This window comes from Coturnix japonica, chromosome 6, assembly GCF_054131305.1.
Source record: "Coturnix japonica strain WE chromosome 6, WE-NBRP24, whole genome shotgun sequence".
Lineage (NCBI taxonomy): Eukaryota > Metazoa > Chordata > Aves > Galliformes > Phasianidae > Coturnix > Coturnix japonica.
In genome coordinates this window covers 40,139,456-40,151,001 of record NC_140668.1, presented here as the reverse complement: position 1 = coordinate 40,151,001, position 11,546 = coordinate 40,139,456, and the positions used below count along the sequence as shown (strand labels likewise).

The window sequence follows — 11,546 nt, the reverse complement described above, 5'->3', positions numbered from 1 at the left end:
GTAGTGAGGCGGGGCTGCGCGCGCCGCCATCTTGGGTGTCTGCGATCGGCGGGACGGCGTGAGTGGGGACGGCGGAGGGGATGGGATGGGATGGGATGGGATGGGGGGGGGCCGTTATGGGGGGGCCGTTATGGAGCCGAGCGGAGCCTCGTGCGCTGCTCTGGGTTCTCTTGGGCCGCCCCAGCGGCCGAACCCCGCTCGGGGGAGGTTCCGGTCGGGGCCGAGCTGTGTCCTCGGACGGGGCGGGCAGCGCTGGGGACGGTGCTCTCAGGAGCACGGACCGGTTCTGAGGCCTTCTCGTCGCTCTGTAATGTTATTTCCGTTTCTCGTCGCTCTGTAATGTTATTTCCGTTTCTCGTCGCTCTGTAATGTTATTTCAGTGTTGTAGGAGTAGATTCGAATTATAGAAAGGCAGAACTTTCCGTGGTGTCAGGTGAATGCATTACTAATCTTTATGTATCGGTGTTTGTTTGACCTTAGTTGCTGTGTGTGTTGTTGATGACTGTGCTGATGTTTGAACACATGAGCTCAATGATCTGCTCGTTCTCTAAATTTCAGTCAGTTTATACGAGCTGCTGCCTGGGTGCTCAGTGTTACCGTGATCCAGAAGCTCCTGTGCCCTTGGTACAAACCAGCTCTTTCAGTATTAGCCCTTGAGGAGTTTGTTTTTTTACAAATGTTTCTTGTCATAGTGAAATTCTGTCGTTTGTTTTATTTTTTATTTTTTTACTGATACCGATGATCTTCCCTTCCCTTCCCATAGAAACTGCTCATCATGTTGGGCTCTGGATTCAAGGCTGAGCGCCTGCGTGTCAACCTGCGCCTTGTCATCAATCGCCTCAAGCTGCTGGAGAAAAAGAAGAGTGAGTATTTGAGGGGGTAGGTGTGACCCTGGATACTTTTGGGGCCCACAAAACTTGAGCAAAAGATTTATTTTTTTATGTCAGGATATGATTGACAGGGTGAGTGGCATTACAGCTGTGTGCTAAATGTGGAAGAACATCCAGGTTTGCCCAGAAGGTTGTTTCCTGGACCTTCTGTGCCTGCATAGCGAAACTTCTGCGTGCTGTGGGTGACTCACCTCACTTGGCTGCTCTGCCCTGATTGGATATGGATGGCATTTTCCCCATAGTTCCGATTTACTCTACAAGGAAGTTAAAGGTGTGGGAGAGTTTCTGGCAGCTAAAAACAACTCTGCTATTTCCTATAAGTTTCCATGGTAGAACCAAGACACAAGGAATCCACTTAGCTGTGGCTAAGCTTGATGGGGAGAGGGAAGTTGGTGATGGGGGTATGTGTGGTAGGGGCAGTAGCCCTTGCCAGCACAGTGACTGGCCTTGGGGATATGTGCTGCAGCTGAATTGGCCCAGAAGGCAAGGAAGGAGATTGCAGATTATCTGGCAGCTGGAAAAGATGAGCGTGCTAGGATTCGTGTGGAGCACATCATCCGTGAAGATTACCTTGTGGAAGCCATGGAGATCCTGGAGCTCTACTGCGATCTACTGCTAGCCCGCTTTGGCTTGATTCAGTCCATGAAGTAAGTGCTGTCCTAGAGGGTGTTGTGTGGGAGAGGGTCCAGGCCCCTCTGGGTTGAGGGTGATATACTGCTGGGATCAGGCTGGGAATACAGAAGGGCACCTGTTTTTATATTGGTGTCCTAGGACCTTTAGAGACCTCTCCTTCCCTGGCAGGGAAGACTGGAGTGCAACAGGAAGGACTGGGGACATTTGGGCTAAGCAGGTGGAGGGCTGCAAAAATAAAGTATGCGGTGTGGAGGCAGGATTTCCTTCTGTTATCCTTAGGGAGCTGGACTCTGGCCTGGCAGAAGCAGTGTCTACGCTGATTTGGGCTGCACCGCGACTCCAGTCAGAAGTGGCTGAATTGAAGATTGTGAGTAGGGTTGTTTGAGTTGTGTTATGCATGGAGGGTAGGGGTGGAACTGCCAGAAACCGTTGGAAGATTTAGCATTGAACTCTGTCATTGAGGCAAAGGACGTTTTTATAGGCACTGCAGATGGGGACCACATACCAGGTTTCACTCCTACAAGGAATCCTGAAGCCTAAGGAGTGGCTAAGGCTGCTCAGCTGGGTGCACTTGGTTGCAGAAATTAGGGCAAACAGAGGTGGAGAGGGCTGTGGGGACTGCAGATCATGCGGGATGTGTGGTGGGGGCAAAGCAAGGATTTATATGATCCTAGAGTTTCTCTCCTGCTGCAGGTTGCTGATCAGCTGTGTGCCAAATACAGCAAGGAGTATGGGAAGCTGTGCCGCACAAACCAGATTGGAACAGTTAATGACAGGGTAATAAACTGGTAGAACAGCTGAAGCTGGAAGAGCAGATAGTCTGCTGTGGATTTCTGCCCCTTGTTCACATGACTGGTGGCTGACGTCTGTGGCTGACTGTGGAGTTGGGTGTGACAGTTGTGGGGATTGGCCTACCTTTAAACACAGAAGCCCGGTATTGATGTCCCTGTCAAGTGGGGCCAGGCTGTCTTGCCTGTGGATGTAGAGGAGCAGAGTGCTTAGAGCCCTGCCTTGTGGCTGCCAGAAGCCTCTACTGTTGCAGTGCTGTGCAGGGTGGGAAGGGTTCCTCTGGACTGCGCTGTGCTCCCCACAGCAGGTGATCCTGACTGTGACTGAGCCCTGCTGTTCTGCGCTGTTCTTGATGAGCGTCTCTGCACTCTTGTTTCAGCTGATGCACAAGCTGAGTGTGGAGGCACCTCCCAAGATTCTGGTGGAGAGATATCTCATTGAAATTGCCAAGAACTACAATGTTCCCTATGAACCTGACTCAGTGGTGATGGTGAGTGAGGCACATGCAAGTCTATGGCCCCCTTCCACGTTACAGTGACTGAAATTTCCTGTTAGTGCTGTGGAGCATAAGGTCGTGGCGTAGCGCCAGAGTTTATGGTAATTTCACTTGTATGTCTTCTAGACAGCCTTAGCATAGAGGGATCCCTTCTGCTTCCCAAAGTCCTGCAGCATATGGCAGAAGTTAGGCAGACTATTGTCTAGTCTCCTTTCTGACTGTCATTAATAAGGTTGCTGTCTGTTCTGTCCTTCTGTTCCTGTCCCATCTTTCCCAGTTACAAATGCTGCATCTACTGCTGTTCAAAAGATTGTTCAAAAAAAATTTTTGTTTGTTGATCAAAATATTGCTGATCAAAAGATCAGAAAAGTTTCTTCTTCCCTTCCTAGGCTGAAGCCCCTGCAGGTGTTGAGGCAGATCTGATTGATGTGGGATTCACAGATGATGTGAAGAAAGGTGGCCATGGAGGGGGAGGAGGTGGTGGATTTACAGCTCCACTGGTTGGTCTTGATGGTTTAGTGCCCGTGCCAATGCCTATGCCCATGCCATCAAATCCTCCCTTCTCCTATCCACCTCCAAAGGGACCGGTAAGCATCTATATGTTGAGCGTACCCTTTTCCTCTGGAGAGTTTTGACTGCGATGCCCCACACCTGCTGGTTGGAAAGTGTCTGTGCTTGGTAGCTTTATGTAGCAGATGACCATCTTGTTATTGTGAGATTATATGGAATAGAAGTTCTTGGCAGCAGTACGTTATGCTTTTGGCCTGGTACTTCTAATGCTGTGAGACATGAAGTGTTAGTTTTGCTGGTTCTTTAGAATAACTGATAGTCCTGTTAGCTTGTTGCAGGTGACTGTCAGACTAATACCTGAGAATCTTTTCCTAACGAGTATAAGCCATACCAAATGAGATACTTGTCTGCATGTATCTTAGACTTCTACTTTCTCTCATAACAGCTGTAGGTGTATTGTGTCCCATGGAGTCTCTCCCAGGTGAATTGGCTGGTATTTGACTATTTAATTTCTCTGTGTACAGGAGAACTTCAATGGCCTGCCAGTGGGGGCCTATCAGCCTTTTACTAACATTCATCCTCCACCAATTCCAGCAAACCCACCAACGTATGAATCTGTAAGTGCCTGATGTGAATCACCGCTGTAGGCAGCAGAGGGAAACTTGAGGGCAGTGGTAGCTACAGAAAATCCAGTTGCTCATTAAACGCACTGTCTGAGCTTTTGGGGTGGTGCTTGGTATTGATTTTGGCTGAATAGCTGAGTGCATGTGATGAGAGAAACGGGTGAGAAGTTCTTTCCTTTGCAACCAAAACTTGTGAAAGCCAAGATTTATTTTTTACCCTGTTGTCAAATGTTTATCACTTTAATAAACAAGGTCCACAATTTCCCTTTTTTTTTTTTTTAATGTGACAGGTTTCCCACCTTCATTCTCTGTACGTGTGGCTACAGACTTTTCTCAGTCCTTGGGGTCAAGGATGGAGAGTTTGGAGTGGATTTTTTTTCCCGTGCTTTTATTTCATGCAGTTTATGATCGTGCTTCTCATTTTGCTGTTGGTGATGTGCTTGTTTCTGCAAACCTTGATTAGTATTAAGTGTAGCTCAGTATCTGTGTGCACTAGCCACACAGAAGCCTTTAAGTCTAGGAGATGCAGGCACAGCAGCTGTTAGCTGGGTAGGGATAGGTGGCACTGATTGCAGCCCACCAGGCAGGGAGAGTTCTTCCAGCAAAGCTGATCATGCTTTGGGCCTTTGTCCCCACCGGTCCAAGACCCCTTTATTTCATTACTGCTGGTCACAAGGACTTACCTATTGCTTGTGACAGTGAGCAGTTGCTGTATTACTGTGGGGGAAGAGAACAGTCTTCTCTCTCTTTCGTCCTTGAGAAAAATTTAAAATCTGGTGGTGGATATACTCCATTCATCTTGTTCCAAAATATTGCCAGTGAAGTTGCTTTGATGGACAAGGAGGGAGGGAAATGAAAGCACTGTCTCCTTGGGAGGAGTCTCAGATTTTTCTGAGTGCACTGAAAATTAGGGGCTATATTTATTATTTATTTTTCTTGGGGGGATGTCATATCCGTTGCTGTGCATGACTGGCTGCTGCTGCTGCCTATGAGCTTTGCCTGTTTTGCTCTGGTATTCTGTGCCTGCTGGATGGGAGAGCTATAGTAACGGAGAGCTTTTTTCAGATTGGTGAGCCTGATGCTGACAAGGATTCTGCTTCTGCATCGGTGGCAGGTATGTCGAGGTGTGGGAACTTGGAGGTGGTTGGGAACTGTGATTAGACTGGGATTGTAGTGTCCTTGTGAGCTTTCTCCACATGGAACAATGTGCACAACTTGACAAATCTTGAGAGAATTGAGATTTTGGAGAGGATCCTGGTAGGAATTTTCTCATGCAGGAAGGGTCTGAGAAACTTAAGAATGAGAGTTTGACTTTGAAGTCAGACTGGATTTCTAGCATAAGCTGACTTGTCAGACCAAATCCAAGAGTTTGCAGAAGAAAATGGGAAAGCAATGGATTTAAATTTTTATACATTTTTATACAATATAAGCATTATATTCTTCAGGAGCAGAAAGAGAAAAGCAGGCACTCAGAGGTAGATAAGTTTGCATTAATGCAGCAGAGCATAGCTAGTGGGAGTTGTTCTCTGTGTGTCTACCTGAATGCTTGTGATGTGCTTCAGGCACTGTCATTGGATCACAGTTCATCTCTAGTCTTGCACAGTGCACTTCTCTGTAAGTTTTGAAAGCATCTGTTACCTGTAGCATTTGATCAGGTCAGAGCAGGATTTGAAGTAAGCTGCCACCTGCCATCTCCAGTGAGGATTCCTGACAGTCCTTTTTGAAGTAGCCATGGTGTGTGACGGAGACGCACCTACGGCTGCAGTGGAATTGGTACACCTCAGTTTAACAGCTGGGTGATAGGAACATAAGATACCTCGGTATCTCTGTGTCTCTTTAGGAGGTGTTGGATTGGAGAAAATTGGAATTCAGGGTCCCCGTGGTGTATTCCAGCTGATACAGATGAGCAGGAGCTGCAGCTGCACAGCGTCACCTGTGGCAGCAAAGGGGAAATCTGTAGTGCATCTGTAGAATGGGGCGACCGGTCTATGGCTGCATCTCCTTGCAGCCGTGTAAACCTTTTCCACACTCAGTGTCACACAGATGGAGCTGTGTTAGTGCTGGTCATTGGTGCTGCTTTCTTGGTGGAGTGGTGTTCTGTGTATCTCTGTCTTTTGGCATGATTAATGTGGTGCTGAGTGGGGTGAAAGTGTTTTTTCTCTTATTCTAAACAGGGCCTGGACCCAAACCAGAAGCTTCTCCAAAACCAAGAGTTGGACCTCCTAATACCATTGATAATTTTGTATTGCCTGAATTACCTTCTGTGCCAGATACACTACCAACAGCATCCGCTGGTGCTAATTCTTCCGCCTCTGAAGACATTGACTTTGATGATCTTTCTCGGAGATTTGAGGAGCTAAAGAAGAAAACATAAAGAGTGATTGGGCTACAGCTCCAATGGGAAGGGCAGGAGCTGTGACTGCTGTTTTTCTCTGAAACACTCTCCCTTCGATTGGTTTCCTGTATTAACCTCAAATGAACACTTCTCTTTGAGCTCTCTTCCCGCTGTTCTTAAACCACATGCTGTCGCTTTCTTTGTCCTTGTTGCTCCAGGAGTTGAACTGTAGAGACTCTTAAGAGATGAAAGCAGGGAACCGCTCCAACCAATCCAGGTAGCTGCAGAGAAAGGCCTTGCTTGACTGATGTTCCTGCCCGTTTCTGTGGCAGCTGCGTGTTTTCTTCTACAGAGAAAGGTGATGAAGGTTGAAAGGGCTTTCTCCTCATGTTTCTGGTTTCAAGGGGAGTGTTACCTACCAGCTGCCCAGCTCTGCTTTATGGTATGTGTGGCCAGGGTGAGAGAGATAATATCTATCTCTGTGGTAAGATTTTAAACTGGTTGGGGCAGAGGCAGGAATTACATTGTTTGGACACGGTATCGCCCTGTAGGCCTTGTGGTGCCCTGCTGCCATTCCTCCATTCCTGCGGCTCCAGCTGGGTCTGGTTGCAGTTGGTGCTGGAATCCATCCACTCCTGCAGACCCTGTGCACCCTCAGGGAGCCCCTGCGGCCATTGCTGCACTGTCTGGTGTGTGGGGCTGCTTCCCTTTCACACAGCAGCACTGAGTGGTTGCAGTGCACTCACACAGCAGCACCGTGTGGTTGCAGTGCACTCACACAGCAGCACTGTGTGGTTTGCTCCAGCAGTGTGCTCACAACCTGTTGGAGGTGTGTGCATAGAACAGGCTGGGTGTGGCGGGCACTATGTGCTTGTGCCATGTGCTGTATCTGCCCCCTGCTCCGGGGCTGGGCTCTGTCCTGTGTGATCCCGGCTGCTGGCGGAGCTGTGTGTGCAGCGGTGGTTGGTGTCTGCCGGGTGCTGTCGAGGTGCTGCCATGATGGGTTCTGTTCTGTCCGATGTATCTGTACATAACGCGTTACTCCTCTTTGAACTTATTTTGGTTGATTTGTATCTTAAGACGAGTCACTAATAAAGACGGGCCGTGAGCGGCTGCGGGCCCCGCGCTGCCTTTGGTCCGTGCGGTGCGGCTGTGCGGGGGGAGCGTGTGACATGGAGGGGCCGGGACCGGAACGTCCCGTCCCGTGTGCGGGCATCAGCTGCGGGGTCGTGCCGTGCCGTGCTGATGGCTGTGCCGTGCCGTGCTGATGGCCGTGCTGTGCCGTGCCGTGCCGTGCTGATGGCTGTGCCGTGCCGTGCCGTGCCGTGCTGATGGCTGTGCCGTGCCGTGCCGTGCCGTGCTGATGGCCGTGCCGTGCCGTGCCGATGGCCGTGCCGTGCCGTGCCGCTCCGACCCGCCCAGCAGCAGCAGCGCCACTGCCGAGCAGCGCGTGCCGCTCCGCGGGTCCCGCCCCGTCTGCCTCTGGCTCCGCTCCCGTTGGCGGTCTGGCTGCCCGCCCCGAGTCCTGCCGCGTTCCTATTGGCTGTAGGGGCGGCGCTCCGCCAATGGCGCTCTCTGGCTGCCGGAAGTGCTGCCCGCGGCGGGCTGAGCGGGACGCGCTGCGCGTGGCGGGGCGCGGTTCGTTTCGGTTCTGTCCGGTCCGTGGCTGCGGTTCCGATGCGGCGGCTGCGGTTCCTGTCGGTGGCGCTGGGTGGCTGCGGGCTGCTGCTGGGCTCGGCGCTGGCGGCGGGCGACGATCGGCTGTACGGCGCCGTGCTGATGCCCGCGCTGCGCGCCGTCAGCCCGGAGACCGCCCACGGGCTGGCACTGCGAGCCGCCAGCATCGGGTTAACGCCGACAGCACCGGCCGACGGGACCGGCATGGTACGGAATGGGGCGGCACCGGGACACGCGGCTCCGGGACACGCGGCCGGGTCCGGGCCGTCGGCTGAGGGTCCGGCGGGATCGTGCGGTGTCACCGGGCGGAGGCGCGGCGGGATTCGCGGAGCGCTGCGTGCGGGGGGAGCCGGGCGGGGCCGCGGCTGCTGCCGGTGCTGCCGGTGCCGCCGGTGCCTTTAGCGCTGCTTCCCGCAGGAGACGCGCGTCCTCGGGCTGCGGTTCCGGAACCCGCTGGGGCTGGCGGCCGGATTCGACAAACACGGCGAGGCCGTGGACGGGCTGTACCGGATGGGGTTCGGCTTCGTGGAGGTGGGAACCGTCACGCCCCAGCCCCAAGACGGCAACGCAAAGCCCAGGGTGTTCCGGCTGCCGGAAGACGAGGCGGTCATTAACAGGTGCGGCCATTAACGGGTGCGGCCATTAACGGGTGCGGTCACTAACGGGTGCGGTCACTAACGGGTGCGGTGTCACAAATCGGGGGGCTGAGGTACCGTGTGTGCTCCCAGTTGTCACCTGAACCACGGGCCGTGTGTGCCGAGCTGGGCCGGGCCGGGCCGGGCCCCTTGTTGCCGCTTTCTTACTGCTCGGGCCTGGTGAGCACCGGGCCGGCCCTGAGCCTCCTCTTTTGTGATGCAGGTATGGATTCAACAGCCACGGCCATGCTGCAGTGCAGCGCAGGCTGCGGGCCCGCCACGAGACGCAGCTCAAGCTCACGGCTGGTGAGACGAGCTCTGAAGACTTTCTTTTAGGGATGGGCAGAGTGGATGTGGGGGTCTCCAAGGGAGGTGTGCAAAGCCAACAGTGCTGCAACCAGACGCTTTCCAAGGGCAGCCTCTATGAGTGCTCTGTCTGGTGGTGCTGGGAAATGCTGACTGCCAGCTGCAGCAATGGGGCTGTGGCTGGAGGAAGGGCTGAAGCACAGCTCTGGGAAACTCCTCCTCGTCTCAATTTTTGGCTGGTACAGGGGCTTTCTTTGTTCAGCACTGTGGCCCCTTGGGTGGTGGTTGGTCCTTCTATATACACTGGCTCAGGCATGTCTGCATTCCAGAGGGGATGCCTCTTGGAATCAACCTGGGCAAGAACAAGAGCTCTACAGATGCTGCAGCTGACTACGTGGCTGGAGTCCGGACACTGGGCCCCTTGGCTGACTACCTGGTTGTGAACGTGTCAAGCCCAAATACTCCGGGGCTGCGGGACCTTCAGGGCAAGGCTGAGCTGCGGGACCTGCTGACCAAGGTGGGTGAGGAGCACCAGCAGTGCAGGGAGGAGACGCTTCCTGGGTTGGTGGGCGAAGCCACCCAGATGTTCCCCAATCAGCTACTGAATGTGTGCGCCAGCGCTGTGTGCTGCAGTGCTGCTCTCCAGGAAGAGGCAGATGAGCAGTGAGGCGCTACTCTGTGTTTTGTTCCTGCAAGCCACCCACACCATGGCATCGCGACTGGGCCCTCAACTCATGTGTATTGTGCACCGCAGGCCCTGTGCTTTTGGTGCTGTATGGGAACAAAAGGAGCTGACCCTGTGCTGCTGTGGATGCAGGTAGTACCCCCTACTAAACACTTCCTTTGTGTCCTGCTGCAGGTGCTGGCAGAGAGGGACATGCTGCCATGCGAACGTAAGCCAGCTGTGCTGGTGAAGATTGCTCCAGATCTCACTGAGCAGGACAAGAAGGACATAGCTGATGTTGTGTGTGAGGTGAGGGGACGGGGGCCAGGCACAGTGGTGATAAGAAGGAGAGGCTGATGAGAAGCTGGGTGTGTGCACCTCTGGCTCTGCCTGAGCACAGTGCCAGACAGCAGTGGTCCTGGTCCCCCTGAAGAGATAGCGGACCTGCAGCCCTGGCTGGCTGGAGGAATCACATTATGCTTCACTGTAAGTCTCAGGGTCTGTGTGCATCCCACCAGACCTCTGGGACTGCAGGTAGTGAGGGATGACTCCTGAGTATGTTGCTGGGGGCCATCCAAGCTGGCCTGTCAGCCTGTTTTTGACCTCGCTGTTCACAGCACGTGGGCCCTTATGCTGCTGCCTCCCCCAGGTTGGTGTGGATGGACTGATAGTCAGCAACACCACCATCAGCCGCCCCAGTAGCCTCCAGAGCACGCAGCGCCTGGAGTCCGGGGGCCTCAGCGGGAAGCCCCTGCGAGAGCTCTCCACACAGACAGTGCGGGAGATGTACGCACTCACCCAAGGTAGGGGCAGGGCAGGGCTCAGCAGGGGTGAGGGCAGGATGCACCCCGTCCTGATTCTGTACTTGCCCACAGGCCGGGTGCCCATCATTGGGGTGGGTGGGGTGAGCAGTGGCCGTGATGCCTTGGAGAAGATCTGTGCTGGAGCCTCACTTGTGCAGATGTACACAGCACTAGTGTACCATGGGCCCCCAGTGGTGGTGATGGTGAAGCGGGAGCTGGAGGAGCTGCTGAGGTGAGCAAAGGGACCAGGAAGGGCTGTAGGCAGCTGGGTGCCTGTGCATGAGCACACGAGTGCTGGGCTGTCATGCACTGTTCCTGATCAGGGAGCAGGGGTTTAAGAGTGTCATGGAAGCAGTTGGAGCAGATCACCAGCGCTGACAGCAGGATCAAGGTCGAGCCATGGTAAACCAAGAATGGCTGTGATGTTTCCAGAGTGGTTAGGCTGGGACTGAGCCAATGCCCTGGTCCTGGCCCTTGCGAAGGGTCAGTAGTGGTGAGAAGCTGGGGAAGTGGCCTCTGTACTATTGCCACTGCCCATGGCTGTACTTGTGGCTTTCCTGTGGGCCGTGTTCCCCTGCAGAAGCCAGCGGTTGGTCAGGATCCACTTGAGCTTAGGAAGGCCAGCTGTACAGGGATGGGACAGTCCTCTGCCCACCTTCCCCACGGTACTGACCAAACCCAAGCACTGTGCTGAGTATCCCTTCTGTTCTGGAACCTCTCCTGCTCCCTCTGGCCGGTGCTGGGTCATGCACTGCAGCCTGCAGAGTGGTGTCTCTCCTCTCTTGCCCTCATCTGCTGTCTGCACAGTGCTTTAATAAACCTGTGGGTCCTGGTCCTGACCTGGACTTCATAAACATTGATCTTACCTTGTGTGCTGCTCTGGTGACGCCCCTTTGCCTTCCCAGACTCCAGGGACAAGGGTAGCTCTCAGCCAAGGGATCTGTGTGTCGTATTGTTCCTGGTCAGTGTCTGGGCTCATCGTGGTGTGCCCAGCTGTACCTGGGGCCTGGCCTCAGGAGATGGCAGGAGCTGTTGTACCTGTTGCTCAGACAGCCGTGGTTATACTCATCATTTGTTATGGAAAGGCCCCATTTACTCACTGGAAGCTGCAAGTTCTGTCTGTGTCTTTCTGGCAGCAGCTGCTGCTTCATGCTGGGCTGCCAGCGATCTCTTAGCTGTCCTCGG

The 11,546-nt window shown here is 53.7% G+C and overlaps 2 protein-coding genes across 19 annotated transcripts; both read left to right on the top strand.

The window, feature by feature from the left end:
* Positions 1-5: 5 nt before the first annotated feature.
* IST1 (IST1 factor associated with ESCRT-III) lies at positions 6-7,389 on the top strand. 12 transcript variants are annotated; one of them, XM_015874273.3, is made up of 10 exons: positions 6-58; positions 764-863; positions 1,357-1,537; positions 1,803-1,890; positions 2,217-2,300; positions 2,692-2,802; positions 3,198-3,395; positions 3,843-3,935; positions 5,007-5,055; positions 6,116-7,389. In XM_015874273.3, the coding sequence occupies exons 2-10, from the start codon at positions 776-778 to the stop codon at positions 6,313-6,315; spliced, it is 1,092 nt and encodes a 363-aa protein (XP_015729759.1). In that variant the 5' UTR covers positions 6-58; positions 764-775; the 3' UTR covers positions 6,316-7,389. The 12 variants fall into 12 exon arrangements, with proteins under 12 accessions (XP_015729759.1, XP_085407456.1, XP_085407452.1 ...); XM_085551330.1 differs by having other exon boundaries at positions 764-879; XM_015874270.3 differs by having other exon boundaries at positions 11-307.
* A 480-nt stretch (positions 7,390-7,869) lies between these two features.
* DHODH (dihydroorotate dehydrogenase (quinone)) lies at positions 7,870-11,226 on the top strand. 7 transcript variants are annotated; one of them, XR_014947608.1, is made up of 9 exons: positions 7,870-8,160; positions 8,371-8,570; positions 8,812-8,894; positions 9,224-9,411; positions 9,754-9,867; positions 10,208-10,361; positions 10,434-10,593; positions 10,685-10,844; positions 10,942-11,226. XR_014947608.1 is itself a non-coding variant. In XM_015874305.3 (9 exons), the coding sequence occupies exons 1-8, from the start codon at positions 7,954-7,956 to the stop codon at positions 10,737-10,739; spliced, it is 1,161 nt and encodes a 386-aa protein (XP_015729791.2). In that variant the 5' UTR covers positions 7,870-7,953; the 3' UTR covers positions 10,740-10,763; positions 10,942-11,226. The 7 variants fall into 7 exon arrangements, 5 of the variants coding, with proteins under 5 accessions (XP_015729791.2, XP_085407460.1, XP_085407459.1 ...); XM_015874305.3 differs by having other exon boundaries at positions 10,685-10,763; XR_014947607.1 differs by having other exon boundaries at positions 10,208-10,593.
* Positions 11,227-11,546: the final 320 nt, after the last annotated feature.

What these genes read in the sequence shown, in the direction of transcription:
- IST1 (XM_015874270.3), top strand. Translation starts at nt 86, where the DNA reads ATGGGATGGGATGGGATGGGGGGGGGCCGTTATGGGGGGGCCGTTATG. An exon ending in GCTGCTGGAGAAAAAGAAGA is followed by an intron (nt 864 to 1,356) that starts GTGAGTATTTGA and finishes TATGTGCTGCAG; the next exon opens with CTGAATTGGCCCAGAAGGCA. An exon ending in TTGGAACAGTTAATGACAGG is followed by an intron (nt 2,301 to 2,691) that starts GTAATAAACTGG and finishes CTCTTGTTTCAG; the next exon opens with CTGATGCACAAGCTGAGTGT.
- DHODH (XM_085551333.1), top strand. Translation starts at nt 7,954, where the DNA reads ATGCGGCGGCTGCGGTTCCTGTCGGTGGCGCTGGGTGGCTGCGGGCTG. An exon ending in CGGCCGACGGGACCGGCATG is followed by an intron (nt 8,161 to 8,370) that starts GTACGGAATGGG and finishes TGCTTCCCGCAG; the next exon opens with GAGACGCGCGTCCTCGGGCT. An exon ending in TGCGGGACCTGCTGACCAAG is followed by an intron (nt 9,412 to 9,753) that starts GTGGGTGAGGAG and finishes GTCCTGCTGCAG; the next exon opens with GTGCTGGCAGAGAGGGACAT.